Source organism: Lygodium microphyllum, chromosome 12 (assembly GCF_053477565.2).
Source record: "Lygodium microphyllum isolate KBCC chromosome 12, Lygodium_microphyllum_v1.1.10, whole genome shotgun sequence".
NCBI classification, from domain to species: domain Eukaryota; kingdom Viridiplantae; phylum Streptophyta; class Polypodiopsida; order Schizaeales; family Lygodiaceae; genus Lygodium; species Lygodium microphyllum.
Window position 1 is genome coordinate 153,535,551 of NC_141146.1, and position 17,780 is coordinate 153,553,330.

At 44.8% G+C, this 17,780-nt stretch overlaps 1 protein-coding gene across 7 annotated transcripts in view; it reads left to right on the top strand.

Annotated features, from left to right (window-relative positions):
• The first annotated feature begins 276 nt into the window (after positions 1-276).
• Positions 277-17,780, top strand: part of LOC148028463 (mechanosensitive ion channel protein 10-like) — an 81,740-nt gene continuing 64,236 nt past the window's right edge. For 5 of the 7 annotated variants that reach the window (XM_087690273.1, XM_087690275.1, XM_087690272.1 and 2 more), the window contains exons 1-2: positions 277-784; positions 4,712-5,754. In XM_087690273.1, coding sequence (XP_087546399.1) covers positions 4,756-5,754 — 999 coding nt within the window. In that variant the 5' untranslated portion in view covers positions 277-784; positions 4,712-4,755. The remainder of the gene's footprint in view (positions 785-4,711; positions 5,755-17,780) is intronic. The other 2 variants (XM_087690269.1, XM_087690270.1) reach the window with 2 other exon arrangements.

Consider the following 17,780-nt stretch of genomic DNA (forward strand, 5'->3'; position numbering starts at 1 on the left):
CCCTAACCATGGCAAGAACCATGAATAAACATGCACCAATTGGACTTGCTCCCTTCTATCTTCTTCTCTTTGAGTGCCTCGTACACTTTTTCAACTTGCAATTATGCACATCCCTCAAGAAGTAACCAACTAGTCCTTTACCATTAATGTGGAGACTTGGGGGGTTCTCAAGCTTGTAAAGTAGAAGAATAGACATAGCCCATCATTCAACATATTGGTTGTCACTACTTGCATCAACCATTGGCAAAAAATTGTCCACTAAAGAGAGTCTAATGAGAAGTAAGCAAAAAAAATCACAAAAATAGAGGAGAGAGAGAGAGAGGTTGCTCGCGATGGCGAGAGAGAAACGAATCCTGGGCAAGACGCGACGCGATGGAGCGTGATCGGAAGCCGCCTCGCCCCTGTTCCTGTTCCGCTACTGTCTGTGGACTGCGCCACGCTTGACGGCGGCCCCCGTCTCGTTTCGCCATACTGCCGTTGCACTCCGGCCTATTTTCCTGGGCGTAGACGGAACCAGGTACTGCGGGTCCCTGCTTTTGTGTGTTCGCCTGCGCCGTTTCTGCCTTCCGCGAGCTCTGCCCCTGTCCTCCTGCGAGCTCTGTTCCTGCACGCCTGCAACCTGTCGTTTGTACCTGCCTTCCGCGACCTCTGCCCGTGCACGCCTGCAACCTGTTCGTGTGGCGCCCAGATCTGTTCCTGAGACACAGACGCCATGTTGGGAGAAGGGACAGCTCTGCCCTAGGCAGAAACAGACCTGCTGTCCAGGCAGTCTTCAGCGCACCCTGTGAGTGACCCTATACAGAGCCTGCTGTCCAGACATGCTTCTATCCCACGTGCAATCTGTCTGCCCCTGTGCCCTGATAAAGAGAGCAGACCTGCCCCTGTATTGAGAGAGAGAGAGAGAGAGAGAGAGAGAGAGAGAGAGAGAGAGAATTTTGTGATCGGAATTTGGTTCTGCAATGGCAAATCTGCAGGAATCTAATGGTATTGATTTGTCTTGCATGTAAGAGTCCAAGGATCAAATTGTGACCAATCTTTAGTCAAATCAAGGGGTAAATTGATTTTTATTGTTGCTGGTGATTTGTGACATCCTATTGTATTGGGATTTGAAGAGAGATTAACGTATATCTATGTGTACTTCAAATTGGATCAATACAAGTTAAAAAAATACCACATATTGCTATAGTTATCATGAGGACTGCATCTTCATTGATCTCATGGATCCAAGAGGCCAAAGAAGACATGTTTCCAACAGAATATAAACTATGACTATGTGAGGCCGATTGTGGCAGATATGAAGATGTTAGCAGTCATGTGTGTCTTGTGTGGTCATCTCTTGTTTGTGAGCCTCAATTTGAGTTAGATGAGGACATTAGGATCTTTGACATTGTCTTTGTTTGTCATTTGATATGCTTTAGGCACTCTAGATGGAGGGCACATTAGTGCATTTCTTTTTGGGCGCATTTGGCTATTCTAGGTGCCCTATTTTGGGCCTAGCCACTTTATTAGCAATTGTGGCCCCAATTTGCCTATATATAGGTGGCATGCCCTCCCACTCTCATTATGCATCATTGATCCTTTGTAAACAGCCAAGCCTCCTCATTCTCTCATCCCCCTACTACCGTCTGGCACCCACATTGACATGTAGAGTTGCATGTTGGGGTTGATTGTTGCAGCTTTGTACCTTTAGCCGTTGCAATCACATTATTCCTTCTCCCTCCTGCTTTCTCTCTTTGTCTCTTCCTCCTCTTCATGTTCACTTTCCTCTTTTTGTTGTGCACTCTCACATGGTATTAGAGCCATGTGTTGGAGCCGGAGGTTAGGAAGAGGAGCATGTTGTTCGCGACAAATCCAGCTGGGCACCATCCGCACATGCTGAAGATCTTGTGTTTGGCATGAAATAGTGATGGGTGGCCTGTTTTCATCCCATAGCAGGATGGGTTTTGCAGGGATAGGCTGCGTTCTGCATCAAAGCCTGCTAGTGCTGGGCGGCCTATTTCCTGCCCTCTCCAACCTGCATTTTGTAGGTCAGGCTGCGTTACAGGTTTGCTTATGTTTGTCTCTGCATTAGACAGTCCACCTTGCATAAAAACAACTGTTTTCCACCTTGTGTTTTACTGAGGGACCCGTCAGCTATCTTGGGCAGCCATCTTCAAGCCAGTGCAGCCATTATTCTGCTGTAGGAGTCCCTTCTTTGGACCAGGCAGCTATTTTCAGATTTCAGACCAAGGCAGGGTCTATTTAGACGTGGGTGGCACATTTCCAGACCAGAGCGGCCTGTTTCACAGCTCTCATAGGCTATTTTTCTGCAGGTTGCATTGGTACATATGTGTGGATAGATCTACTTGTTGCTTTGTTTCCTAGAACAGGTACTCTTTTTGTCAGGAAGCCCCTTTTATAGCTAGGTGATAGGTTTTTTGCCCTGCTTGACGGCATTTATTGCAGCCATATTTGCATTTTGCAGATCTACCCCTCATGCCTAGCATTGAGCCACATCTCCCACCTCGGATGCTCCCCATCTGTATTGCTATCTAGCAATTCTTTTTTGATCAACACACCAATGGACCTCGTATAGGTAGAGGATATCACTAGTTGCAACATCTTTTTTGTTTTCTTGTAAGTGCTTTACTGAAGGACATTTGTGGCCGACGTGTATGCTTTGGGGGATTGTGTGGTTTGTGACTATTCAGACTGACCACCATCCTTTCTCTCTTTCCCACTCTATTCTTCGAGGGATTTGAGTCCCCCATTGGCATTGATGGCATCACCTGAGCAGGTGCCAATCCTACCCTCTCTACCCGCTTCCGACAAGTTGGATAGGGCAAACTACCCTCCATGGTCGTGCCGAATGGAGTGCCTCCTCAACACCTATGACCTTTGGAATTTTGCCATAGTCCTTATACCCCCATCTACTGTGGATCCCCATGATGGAGCAACTGCTGATTTGGTAGCTTTATGGGATTGGTTGAATGTGAGAGGCCGCTCTTTTCTCTTTTTGAGTTGTATAGATTTCGTGCTCGTGCATGTTAGATATATCCGCAGTGGCATAGAGGTTTGGAAGAGATTGGCATCTCTCTACCGGATCCAAATATTTGGGCATCGATTATCTCTTGAGTTGAAGCTATGATAGCTTTTTGTCGTGGATTCCTCTACGTTGAGGGGTCTACTGTGGATTCCCATGATGGAGCAACTACTGATTCGGAAGCTTTATGGGATTGGTTGAATGTGAGAGACTGCTCTTTTCTCTTTTTAAGTTGTATAGATTTTGTGCTCGTGCATGTTAGATGTATCTGCACTGCCAGAGAGGTTTGGAAGAGATTGGCATCTCTCTACCAGATCCAAATATTTGGTCATAGATTATCTCTTGAGTTGAAGCTATGATAGCTTTTTGTCATGGATTCCTCTACGACGAGGGGTCACATCCACTAGATGGAGGAGCTTCGGGATGAGCTTGCATCCCTTCGTACGGACATTTTTTCAGAGGACCTAGCTATGACATTTCTCTCACATCTTTCGTCCCCGACATATGATGTGTTCTACACTAGTCTTCTCACTTCTTGTAGTTGGGAGATTCTCACTTGGGAGGAGCTAGTCTCCTTGGTGCTTGAGCAAGGTGCGCATCATAGTGAGCTAGATTCTTGTGGAGCTTGTGCACATGGCTATTCTTATGTGGCTTTATCTCTCGGTATAGGAAAAGCCAAGCAAAAGAATGGGAAGATAAAAAAGTTGGAGTTATCTTCCAACTTTGATACAAATTTTGTGGGGAAGTGTAGAGGATATCCCAAACGTCCTCATTGTGGGGAGACCTTGCACTCTTAGGAGAAGTGTTGGAGGAAATACCCTCACCTTTGTTTGAGAGGGAAGGGTGGATCTACATTGGAACCTTCGTCTACCTCTATTTCATCACCCACTATTCCCATCAAGTTAGTGTTTTTACACATTTATCAGTTGGAGAAGCCTTGTTCACTCGCCTGGTCTTTTGAGCAGCCTTGGCTCTTTGAGAGTGGTGCATGGAGTCTAAGACTTTGTGAGGTGATTTGTTGTAGGATTTTTGTTTTTTTTAGAGGGTATTGTCACTATTGGTGACCTCTCTTTGGTGTCTATTACTAGTGTTGGCCCCTTGCCTCTACTGTACTGTCCGTTGAGCTCCGTTTTTTGAGGCCCTACATGTTCCATGCTTTGGCTTCCCTCTCCTCTCACTTTATGGCCTTCCGAAGATAGTGTTAGGGAGACTGAGCTGTTCAAGACAAGCTGCTAGGTTAGTTTGGCCGGAGCTACTCCAGCAAGTTAGACTTGAAGTCTTGGTTATTATTGATCACACATAAGAATATTCTCGACAGCCTTTTGGATGGCTTTTAGGCCTGGAAAAACTCGTCTATGTTTTCAGTTGGCAGAAGACCCTCACATTTACTTTTCAATTGTGCTTATTGTCAACAGATCTCAGAAGTTAGCTTAATTCGTGTGAGAACTTCAGTATTTTTCTTCTTTCTTAAGTATGACCAGTCCGTGTTCATAAACTACAGCTTCTAGCAATGCAGACATGTCAGGCTGTGTGATCATTGGTATTTTAAGCTGCAGGATGCTTCCTGCATTGGACTTGCTTTTCTTCACATATCATTCTTGATTAATATTGATTCAAATTAACTTTTAAGGACAGACTTTGGCATTATGTTACCTACTATACTGAACCTCCAGGATGTTTTGTTTCCAGGTTCATGTTGCCAATGCTAATTATTAGCTTACAAGTTGGAAGACATGTCAAGTCCAACAGGAAACTTGGAACTTTTGAATGGAAACATGACAGACTTGTCAGAAAATTTAGTGTCAGCAGAACTAATAAGGGTGCAAGAGAACAATGAACAATCTACAGATTTGAGGAATGAAATTTTGTCTGGACTCACAAATGCTTCACCTCTGGAGTCTGAAAAACCATCCATAAATAGCACAAATGAGGATGCTGAATCTCATATCAGTAACTTGTTACCTCAAGAGAAAGAGAGTAACAGTGTTGGGAACACTGAAGATGCTAGAAAAAATGACACTACAAGTCATGATTCTCCAGCAGGTCCCATGCAAGACATTAAGAAAAAGATGCCAGGGCTTACTGATCTTACGGTACCTACCTCTCCTGAACCTTCAGGGATCGAAACCAGTGGCACTGGTGCTTCTTCAAGTGATAGTGATAGCAGTGGAGCCTGTCCACCAGTTATCCCTCCATTGATGAGGCGCATATCTATACAGGGGCGCTTAAAGACACGTTTGCAGGATCCTCCACCTCTCACCCCAGGTGTGCAAAATCAACTTTCTCACTGTAGTTCTTCTTTACTACACAGAAGATCATCTTTGGCATTTGCTGTGCCGGTTGAGCAGCAGACTGCAAGACTAGATAGTGGATCCACTAGCACAGCATCTTTTGATGGGGTTGAGACACTAGTAGTGCAGCCTGTCGGTGGTGTTCCAGCAGACCCTTCTACCTCAAAGGTGACTGCAAATGTGCCACCAGTTCTAGAGGAGGATCATGACCCTTTGGATGATGAAAATATTCCAGCCAGCAAGAAGAGGAAAACCCAAGATAATAGATGGATACTATTTACTGAATGGTTCAGTCTAATCCTTATCATGGCCTTTCTGGTTTGCTGTTTGGAAATTCCAGTCCTCACCACAGTGACATTCTTGGGTCTTCACCTATGGCGTTGGGCAGCTCTTACCCTTGTTGTTCTCTGTGGTCGTCTTATTTCTGGATGGATTGTTAAGGTTAGCTTTTTGCCATCTCCCAATTAATGTTTATATAAGGCACTTGGTTCCAAATCTTAAATAAACTCAGAAATTTAGCACACTCTTTTATGAGGTGATGGAAGTCCAAGGCAGAAAGTGAACGTGGAGCTCTGAATTTCTAATCTGGAAGTCTGCATGGCGATTTGGAAGTGTTGTAGAATTCTCTTCGATTATGAAGTTGCTTCAGTAGATGATCTTTGGCACATGAATATGTGAAGCAGAAAATTCTCACAAGAGAATTGTCATTAACTCTGGATGAAGCCAAGGAATTTGTTAATCCCTTAATAAGATAATCATACTCAAATGCAATCTAGATATTTGGTCATATAGGAAAATTCCACAGACGTGGCACCATGTGTTAGAGATCATAGCCTGTTTTGGAGGGCAGCTGCACAGTCGGACTGTGCAGTCGGACTGCCACGTGGCAGTCCGACTGGTTGCAGCCCAGTCGGCTGCATTTAATGCAGCCGACTTATTTCCAGGCTGCGCCCTGTTTCTGGCGCCCCATTTCGTGGCAGATTTCGACTATTTATAGTCGACATTCTCAGCAGTCTGACACACTCTTCTCTGATTCAGATTACAGACCGGTGACGCGCAGTCTCTGTCTCTGTTCACAGATTTCAGACAGCAGACAGTGCAGACTGCAGCAGACTTCGAGGTGGACAGCAGGTCGCATCGTCGAGGTGGAGACACGCAGTCCAGCGCACTGCGCCATTGTATATCTTTGTATTCAGCATTCTTTATACAGCAGATCTTCATTGTCCACTGTCTCTTTCTCTCCCTTCTCTCTCTGCGTTCTCTCTCTCTCAGTCCTACGCTTCCGCACCGCTGCACTCTGACATGGTATCAGAGCAGTGTTTGAGGGCTGACTGAGCGCAGAATCAACCTGAAGAGGAGTTTCCATCGCGACACAAATTTGCGTTTTTTGCGTTTAAGGGCAGACAGGAGGGCTGCGCCTTGGAACAAGGCTGAAACGAGTGTGGGCGCACAGGAAAGGAGTACAGGTGGTGGATTTGCTGTTGTTTACTGCTGTTTGACGCAGAGGAAGTTTGAGTTTTCAGCCTGAAAGTGCAGGTTTTGCTTTTTCATCGCCTCCGGCGGGTGAAGAAGCTTCAGGACGCGGAAGAGCCTTAGCAGGCTGAGTTTATCCAGTCAGAGGGGGCTGCTTTTGCGTTTGAGAAGGCATTGCAGGTGAAGATGTCTACAGAGATGGACTTGGAGTTCCAGGCGATTATGGACCGGAAGGTGCCTGTCTTACCGGCTCTTCCTACAGATCAGAAGCTCGACGGCGACAACTACCGCATTTGGCATGTCATGATGTTGGCCATCCTTGAGTCCTATGATTTGGCGGAGTTGGTACAGGAGGAGATTGACCGGCCCTCGGTAAGAGATGAGTCCAAACTCTCTTCCGATGCTCGTGCGGAGTTGGCCAGGGCCCAGTCTCATTGGGACAAACTGAATGCCAGGATTCGATCCTTTCTCTTTCTATCATGCACTACAGCCGTGATCGCTCACATCGAGCACTTGACGGTGGCTCGTGAGATATGGTTGGAGCTTGATCAAATGTACAATCGGATGACCCTAATGAAGAGGGTTTCTTTGGAGGTACAGATGCGGACCTTGTCCGTAAATAAGTCTTCTTCGCTACGGGAGCACATTAACAAGCTCAGGCAGCTACAGATGCAGGTTCAGAATGCGGGGAAGCCGATTTCCTCCGAAGACATGGCGATCACACTATTGTCCCAGTTGCCGCCACGATTCGGTACATTTTACTCTGCCCTCATTGCTTCTGGGCGAGAGTCTACTCTTGGGTGGGAAGAGTTGGTTCCTATGGTCTTGGACCAAGAGGAACAGTTAAAGGGACAGAATGCTTCCAAGTCGGAGGCGCTGACAGGTCAAGCCTCTCAGAAGAAGGGGAAGGACCAAAAGAAGAAGAAGGGGGATAACAAGTCCAAGAAGGATAAGGAGAAAGACAAGGACAAAGACTCCACATGCCATATTTGTGGAAAGACTGGCCATTGGAAGAAGGATTGCCCTGACAAAGACACGAAGGACACCAAGAAGAAGGAAACCAAGGATTCTGGAGCAGGGGCTGCACCCTCATCAGCTGCATTTCTTCATCTAGCTGTCATTGAGGACGCTTCACCGAATGCTTCTGATGCTGCGATGACGGCTCCCCAAACTCGAGAGTGGATTGTTGATAGTGGTGCCTCACGGCACATGACTCCTTCATCAGATGGTGTTGCCCAGCTGCGACCTTCGCGTGGGCAGGTTCTCATTGGAGACAGCTTTTCAGTTTCTGTTGTAGGTCGGGGTAAGATGCAGCTTATTCCGGATGGACGACGTGGCACCCATACCTCAGAGGTTTTGCATGTACCAGGATTAGGGTACCATCTCCTTTCAGTTCATAAGATTTGCTCCCTTGGTCTTTTGGTGGAGTTTGACAATTCTACTGTGCGAGTCCTTGATCGTGGATCGAGGAAGGTTCTCTCATCCGGATATGAGGAGAACGGCATTTACAAACTGAAGTCTTCCACTACCCTCTCTACTCTTCTTCTTACCTCACAGTCACAGTCTGAGTTATGGCATGCTCGGTTTGGTCACTTGAACTATGACTATCTTCGGAGGGCGTCCCGTGGACAGCTTGTTCGAGGGTTGCCGGATATAGTGGTGAGCCAGCAGCCATGTGTCTCCTGCATTCGGGGGAAGCAGCATAGGGATGCCATTCCCCACACAGCTTCGCGATGGTCTACTTCACCGATGGAGCTAGTATTTACGGATCTATGTGGCCCTATGAGGAATGAGTCCCTTCGTGGGAGCTTGTACTTCATGCTGATCGTGGATGATTATAGCAGGATGACATGGGCCTACTTTTTGGCACTAAAGTCAGAAGCTTTCTCGCACTTCAAGGATTGGCTTCTCTTTGAGGAGAACCGATCAGGCCGGAAGTTGAAGACCTTGCGATCCGACAAGGGAGGTGAATTTGTGTCTAATGAGTTTGCTCGGTTTTGTGCAGATAGAGGAATTCACCAGGAGTTTGCCAATACCAATACTCCTCAAGAAAATGGTATTCTTGAACGGAAGAACCGCAGTGTGATCGAGATGGCGCGCACCATGATGGAGCACCGACAGACCCCTCAGGTTCTGTGGGCCGAGGCTGTGGCTACTGCAGTCCACATCCTTAATCGATCCCCTACTTCGGCCGTGGAAGGGATGACTCCATTTGAGGCTTATTTTGGGACGAAGCCAGATGTTTCTTACTTTCGGGTCTTTGGGTGTGATGCCTATGTTCACATTCCCAAGGCTCACCGTGATAAATTTGAAGCGGCTTCTCGAAAACAGGTATTTGTTGGCTACAGCTCCCAGTCCCAAGGCTACCGACTGTATGATCCCGTCAAGCGGGATGTCTACACTAGCCGTGATGTGCGGTTTGTGGAGGTTCCGGCTACTTCAACGGGTGAGGAGCATCCCGTTCTTGGAGATCCGGGGGAGAGTTGGGCTCCTTCTACAGTTCCATTGGAGCCCGTGTCTTTTGATTATGATTCTGTTTCTGACACAGAGTCTACTGTTCCACCGGACCCCTCTGAGGAGTTACCACCGGTGGATATTCCAGAGTCTTCTGCTGATGGAGAACGACGAGGGGAGGTTCGGCCTCCTCCTCGCGCTGGGTCCGTGACACACTCCGTGATTCAGGGATCGAGGGGGTTCCTGAGGAGTGGGGACCGCAGGATGGTCCGCGGCGGTCACGGAGGCACCAGGCGCATTCTTCGGAGCTTGTTTGCTCCAACTATTGTTTGATGTCCCGTGTTATGCAGGATCGAGAGCCCATCTCCGTGAAGGAGGCTTTACAGTCCGCCCCATGGAAGAAAGCTATGGAAGCTGAGTTGGAGGCTATTGAGAGGAATGGCACTTGGTCACTCGTGCCACGCCCCCCGAAGAAGAAGGTGATTGGAGTCAAGTGGGTCTTCAAGACCAAATATCTCAGTGATGGTACTTTGGATAGCACAAGGCTCGCCTTGTTGCTAAAGGTTTTGCACAGCGCCTAGGGATTGACTGTCATGACACCTTTGCCCCCACAGCTCGTATGGCAACCATTAGAGCTGTTCTTGCTTTGGCTGGCCATAGGAGATGGCCTGTTTATCAGTTGGATGTGAAGTCGGCCTTCCTGAATGGTGATTTGAAGGAGGAGATCTACGTTGAGCAGCCTCCTGGCTTTGGTTCTTCAGATGGGAAAGTCTACAGGTTGAAGAAGGCCCTGTATGGCCTCAAGCAGGCCCCGCAAGCTTGGAACGAGAAGATTGATTTGTTCCTCCAGTCTCAGTTGGGATATTGGCGGTCCAAGGCCGATCTGCAGCTGTATGTTCACACTTCCGAGGATGGTTGTGTGTTGTTTGTATTATATGTTGATGATTTGATTGTCACAGGTGATGCTGCACAGCAGGTCCAGGAGACGAAGTCAGCTTTACATCGGACATTCGAGATGACGGATTTGGGTCTACTCCATTTCTTTTTGGGTCATGAGATTTATCAGTCTCAGAGGGGGATCTTTCTCTCCCAACAGAGATATGTACAGGAGCTCTTGGTGTCTTTTGAGATGGAAGACTGTCGGGCCCTCTCTACTCCTATGGATCCGAACTGGAAGGCCACTTCCCATTCAGCTTCTCCTTTGGCGGATGTGTCCCGCTATCGACAGTTGATTGGGTCTTTGATTTGGCTTCTCAACACGAGGGTTGATCTATGTTTTGCTGTTGGGCTCTTGGCAGGGTTCATGAGTGAACCTAAGACGGTGCATTGGCAAGCTGCTCAGAGGATACTTCGGTATCTGAGGGGGACGTCTGATTTGGGGATTCATTACCCCGCAGGGACAGATGGGTCAGATCTTGTACTTGCAGGTTGGAGCGACTCGGATTGGGCCGGTGACGTGGACCACAGGCGGTCTACTACAGGTTACTGCTTTACTTTGGGTGCAGGTGTTATTTCATGGAGTAGCAAGAAGCAGCCCACGGTAGCCCTTTCGTCTACTGAGGCGGAGTATCGGGCCGCGTCTTCCACCACATGCGAGGTTGTGTGGCTTCGGAGATTATTGGAGGAGCTTGGGTGCCCCCAGTCTCGTCCTACATTGCTGCGATGTGACAATGAAAGTTGCATTGCCTTGGCAAGGAACCCTGTTTTTCATGCCCGGACGAAGCACATTGAGATTCAGTACCACTTCATCCGAGAAAAGCTTCTGGATGAGACCATCACTGTGGAGTATTGCAAGACGGAGGACAATCTTGCGGATTTGTTTACGAAGGCGCTTCCTCAGGCTCTACTTCGGCAACATTCCAGATCCCTCAGGCTTCTGCCCTGTCCAGGCTCTGAGAGGGGGTGTTAGAGATCATAGCCTGTTTTGGAGGGCAGCTGCACAGTCGGACTGTGCAGTTAGACTGCCACGTGGCAGTCCGACTGGTTGCAGCCCAGTCGGCTGCATTTAATGCAGCCGACTTATTTCCAGGCTGCGCCCTGTTTCTGGCGCCCCATTTCGTGGCAGATTTCGACTATTTATAGTCTACATTCTCAGCAGTCTGACACACTCTTCTCTGACTCAGATTACAGACCGGTGACGCGGTCTCTGTCTCTGTTCACAGATTTCAGACAGCAGACAGTGCAGATTGCAGCAGACTTCAAGGTGGACAGCAGGTCGCATCGTCGAGGTGGAGACACGCAGTCCAGCGCACTGCGCCATTGTATATCTTTGTATTCAGCATTCTTTATACAACAGATCTTCATTGTCCACTGTCTCTTTCTCTCCCTTCTCTCTCTGCGTTCTCTCTCTCTCAGTCCTATGCTTCCGCACCGCTGCACTCTGACACCATGAAACATGAAAAATTCATTTCAAGAAAATCCCATGAACATGGAGGAGAGGCCTTAGGATGGTCTTTCGTGGGATAACAGAGCATATGGTTATGACTTGGAGGCAGCAGCTTGGGTCACAGACAAAGGCCTAGTATGCAGATATGAGGATGTTTGGGGGAGCTATTGTTTCCCAATCATTGGCTAGCATTTGAGCAGGATCCCCACTCCAGATTACTCACTGGCACATTGGACTTTGGGACAGTCACAAGTGGGAGTCGATTGCTAGTATCATTGCTTGGTACATTGTAGCCATGCTATAGATCTCCCGAATGCAAGAGAGTTCTTTTGTACCCACTTAAATGCGGACCCTTCTGAATTGTTATGTAATCAAATCTGTACCATTATGGATGTGATGAATCATATCAATCCAAATTTTATCAAAGTCAATGGATTTTAGAAAGGCTAGGTTTCGATGGCTGCCAAGACATGGAAATAACAATCAATGTAGTATCACATTCTTGTATGGATTCGACATACATGGGTCACGCCACAACATAGGCAGATTACTATGTGAAGTTGTACATGCTTGAAAAATATTTCATGCATGAATGTGGTACCACTAAATATGGAGGCTTCTTCCTGCTTTCATGTGGACATGGGATTTTGGCAGCTTCTTTCAGCCCCTTATGTGGTCTGGCATTATAACCCACTAGATTGGTTATTCACACAATCATTGTAGTTATGATGTACTGAGCTTGCTCTTTAAAAGGCCTCTTTGTACCTTGTGTTTTATGTTGGGAGTTTTCTTTGAGATGTCATTAAAAGAATTCCTTTTGTCTAGATGATTTTTTCTAACATTTAAAAAAATTATGATACCTCAATTTAAGTTTTTATTTTTATCTCAAATTTGACTTTTCTTTTCAACTTTGAGAATAAAAGCTGTTGTTTTTGGCAAGAGAGGGTGTTGGGATCTTGGAGACATCAATTCTAGTTGATTACTGAATGTTCTGATAGTCATGTTAGGTAAGCAATCAAAAAATGGCCTTGAAGAAGGTGAAGATGTTGTCCAAAATACCCTTATCCCTAACTAAGCATACCTCTGTGTCATGAACGATGTGTGGAAGGATGGGATGAAGTCAGATCTGCCAATCTGTGAGAGTGTCCAATGGAAGACAAACATGAACATGGAGAAGAAAGAGAAGGGAAATAGCAAGAGAGAAGAGAATGAAGTGATAATCTTCACTGAATCTGAATGGAAGGCTGAACACAATGGCGGACTGATCAGTCCCTGCACACAGCCCAGGGTGTCAGTGGGGGCGCCGGATCAGATTGATGATTGTGGCAGCACTGGAGACGAAGGAAAGTCGAAGACGGAGTGTGCTGAACATGCAAAAGGAAGAAGATGATCTGCCAAGTGTGGAGGCTGGCTATAAATAGCCAAATCAGCCTTAAACTGGATGACCAGCCCTGGACAAAAATGTTGATGCAGTTGGCAGCATCAAATGCTGCAAGTAGCTGCCATAATGATGAAAAATGCCGGCGAAAATGTTTGTGCAGGCCACTCCCTCTCTGGCAATGAAAATTGGCCTGAGCAGCCATTGAAAAAAAAGTTGCAAGTGGCTGGTGTCTATGTAAACACACCCTATGCACTTGAGGGAAAATGTGCATATGCTCAATTCTAGGAACCTCAGACTAAACTATGGCTGTTTGATGCAGTGGTTACCCCAGCCTTGCTATATGGATCCCCAATGTGGAGCCAAGGTCTTTGTTGCAAAAAGACTTGGAAGAGTATTGAGAGGCTACTAGTCATGATGATTGCTTGCATGATAAGGAGCAAACCATTAATACCCCATGAGATTATTTAGAGCAGAGATTGAAGCAACCTTTGTGGTTACGGAGGCATTATTTCAGTCAATAACTTGCTTATAGGGAATATGGGACCTTCCTAGATATAGGTATCTGGGTTTGGCATTGACTTCATCGAGACAATTAGCAGAGAGTGGGGATACACATTCTTCGTATGCAAAGATGCAGTCGTGGTTTAGGACACATGGACTAGAGATGGATGCACTCCCACCACTATAGTAAAGTTTGGATTGCTTGTAGTGAAATCTCACTCATACAGAGGGAGATGGAGTTATCAGGTCAAATATTGTAAAGATTGATATAGATCATACATGGGTACACCCCCTAGAGTCCCTTGGTTTGAAGATGGCACAATATCATTGAAGATGGCACAATATCATCACCATTTCTTACACATGTTGGTAGAGGGATTCATTGTGAGACTAGCGTATATGGACATCCATCTCTCCTATGGGATATGTAGTGTTATTGGACAGATATGTACTTCATCACATGAGCTCAAGATTGAGATCAAACGATACATAGTACATACACATGTCTAATAAGGATGCACTCATTTGCCTATTATGTAACCAGGAGTTTTGAGTTTGAGAAGCACTTTATTTGTAGATGTATTGTATTTTATAAGATTAGATGGAGACTTCATTGCTTTTCTCAAGAGGGGTTTGGGCCTCTCCACAAGGTGATGCTCCAATTTCTGACATTCGCAGTACAACAAAGCTCACCCTGAACTTTAGACCAGCCACTAAAATTTGTTGATTCATTAAGATACCCAAAGGCTGTAACCTCCTTTGATTTGCCATCCGGACCTGAAATGGGGCTGGTAAAAGCTCCTCCTGCTTAGTTGTCAAATATGTATGTTCAGGAAGTATATTAACTCCTGAACCTCCATCCAACAGGACATCATCATGTTTTCTTCCTGCATACTCAACTTGAATAGTAGGTACTTGGTAATCCACAACCTCCTGCTGAGTTGGTATGATTGGCTTACAATCAGGAATTGCTTGTTCTTGATCCATTGTACCTTGAAGAACTTCCTGTTGCTTCTGCCTGATCTTCAAGAGCAACTTCTCTTTAAACCCTGGTATCAAATCCAAAACTTGCTCCAAAGTCAACTGCAGGGAACACTTAGCCAAAGCTTGAAACAAATCTTTTGAACCTCATTGCTGTAATTTTTTAACATTTCTACTATCAGGAAACTGTTCTTGATGATCAAGAACCTGATCCTGCAGTTCAAGAAGTTGGTCCTGTAGTTCAAGAAGTTGGTCCTGCAATTCAGGAAGTTGTATGCCTGAAGTCCCTACATCCCCAACTTGATCTTTTCTTGTCTTTTCTTGTTCCTGCCAATCAAGCTTCTTGCCAGCTTGGCTCCATTGTTGCTCGCCATAAAAGACAAGTACCTCCCCTTAGTGGACTCAATGTGTTGGACCACCCCATGACCAATATTCTTGCCTCGCGAAGGGTAGATTGCTTCTAGATAGTCATATTGATTAGGTTGGGATCCTACATGTCAGTTGAAGGATCATTGAGAGATCGTTTTGTATATGGTGGTAGCCTGAATTTGTAATTGTCATAGTTAGTTGCTTTTCATTTTTACCTTTATTTTCATTGTTGTTCTGGAGTTGAGATGACATGGTCAAATGTACTTGTTTCTTTGTCTCATAGACTATTTTTGGCTTTTTGGAGACGTAAATAGTTCCTTTTTATTTCTTTCTTTCCCCGCTATAAGACTTTTTGTGATCATGTTAATACCCCCATCCTATCCATGAGGGTAATTGTTTCGTTATCCTAATCTTGGACAGCTCTAACTTTGCTTAACCAAGATCTACCAAGAATAAGTAGAAAAGCACCCAATCTAGCTGGCATTACATGACAATCTATTTTGGTACTAACACCAAAAACTCTTAGTTCTAGTTGCTCTAGAACACCCAGGTATTTTACTTTGGAGTAGTTAGCTAGACAAATTCTATACTTTGGTTCTCCATTCAACTCAAGTCTCAATCTTTCCATGTAAGCTTGAGTTATAATACAACTTGAGCTCTTGCGTCTATATATGCTTCACCAATAAACTGCTTATCATGCCAAGCATCTATGATTGGGCAAATGTTAGGAATGTTTGCAATAGAATGTAGCTTACCAATACCTTTTCTTTCTTTTCTTTAGGAGGTTTGACAAGTCTCTTCTAATCCCTCCTTAAATGAGGACAAAGCTTCATCAATTGTGAGAGTGCACAATGAAAGAGGAAACACAAACATGGAGAGAGAAGCAAAGAGAAAGATTGCGATGAAAGAAGAGAATGGAAGAAGAAAATCTACATTGAACTCTGAATGAAAGCTGAATACAATGAGGATTGATCAGTCCTTGCACGCAACCTAAGGCATCAGTGAAGGCACTAAATCAAGCTAATGACAAAAGGCAATTCCAGGAGATGGAGGACAATCCTTGAATGTCGGAGTGTGTAGAAACCTACAAAAGAAGATAATGACTAGTAATTATGTGATGTCGATAAATAGCCTATCAACAAATAAACTGGCTGATTGCAATTGCCATGAGAAAATGTGTGAATACACTCTCTAGTCACTCAAAAAGAGATGCAAGGCTGGAAATAAACCTTAGCTAGTATAAACACACCTAAAGTGAACTAGAAAAGAAGTGCATGCTCTATAAAGAGCACCTTCCTTTGTCAAAATACATGACAAACTCAGTACCAAAGCTTCTAATGTGCTTGTTTGACTCAGAATGAGGCTCATAGGCAGGAGATAACTGTGCATGACACACATTATTGTTAATAAGTTGGCCATAAGTGATATCATCCTTCCCATTGATAAGATCACTTTGTAAACAATAATTTGCTTGATCATCCCTTCAAGGTAAATCTTTAACTTGGTAATTTTTTCATTTGCACATTTGATCAACTCTTTAATCAAATGCTAAGTGAAGCACCATGATTTCACATCCTCTTGACAGAAACCATATATCTTGGCCAAGTAGTGACCAATTATGATTGTCCTATAGTTCATTAGTACCATAGTATCCCTAGTCTTAAAGAGTGGTACAATGGTATGCTTGGTCCAAGTTGTCGCAAAGCCGTCACACATGGCTCGATTAAAAAATGTCTCTCAACAAAGGAGCACGAATTTCACAATATGTATAAATGTTCCCAACTAAGCCATCATGATCTTGTGCCTTTCCATGTTGCAATCTATGAATCACTTGTGTCACCATCCCTATAGTAAAGTATTAACTTCAAGATGGATGGCGCCCTTGCAGAGGAGAGGGCAAGAAGAATAAGAAGAAACAACCAATGAAGAAGAAGAGAGTAGTGAAGACGAATTTAATGTATCTAGTAGTAGTAGTAGTGATGATATAAGTATGCTTTTGCTAAATGAGGAAGAGGAAAGGGAGAAGAATATTGGGCAACTTGAGGCAATGGAGAAAATAACCATGGAAGAAATGGAGTCCTTTATGCAGCCAAAAAAGGATCCACAAGAAAATTACGTCTTAAGAATGCTACTTGTTGACTTGTCTTTTGATGAGTAAGAAAAATTTTCAAGGATGTTGAATACCCTACTTGGCTATCACTTTATATGAAGAAATCTAGGGTTTCTAGGGTGAAGACCTTCTAATTGAGTTAAAGAAGGATTGAGAATAATTTGTCAGAAGTCATGACCTCTAAGCATGGAGCAGTAGAATTCATTGAGAGAAAAAATTGAAAAGTTACTCAAGGATAGGGTAATTTGAGTGGTAGTTCAACCCAAGAAGGATGGAAGGTGGCATATATATTTTGACGACTAGTCACTTAATGTTGTAACCAAAAGGGATAATTATCCCTTACTGTATATCAATGATGTCTTGGATTTTGTTGCTGGTCTTGAGTGTTATAGTATATTTGACGGATACTTTGTGTTTCTAGCTAGGGACAACACTTGAGGATCAAAAGAAGAACATGTTTATCACTCCATGGGGATGCTTTTGTTATCAGGTGTTACCATTTGTTCTCACCAATGGTCGTGCTTATTACTAGATGATATCAAATCAAGTGTTTGCTCTGTTTCTCGATAAATTTTTGAAGGTCTCTATGGATAACATTTGAGTATATTCAAGTAGGGCTTTGCATTCTTAAAAAGTTGATGCGGTTTTAGGGAAGCTTGATACACAAGGAGGTCAATTCAATCCAAGGAAGTGTTTTCTGGCCAAAAGGAAGATCAAACTTTTGGGACACACAATCTTAGAAAATGGCATCTAGCTTGATGATGACAAGATCAAAGCTTTACTACCCCCTCCTCAAGATGTTAGATAATTGC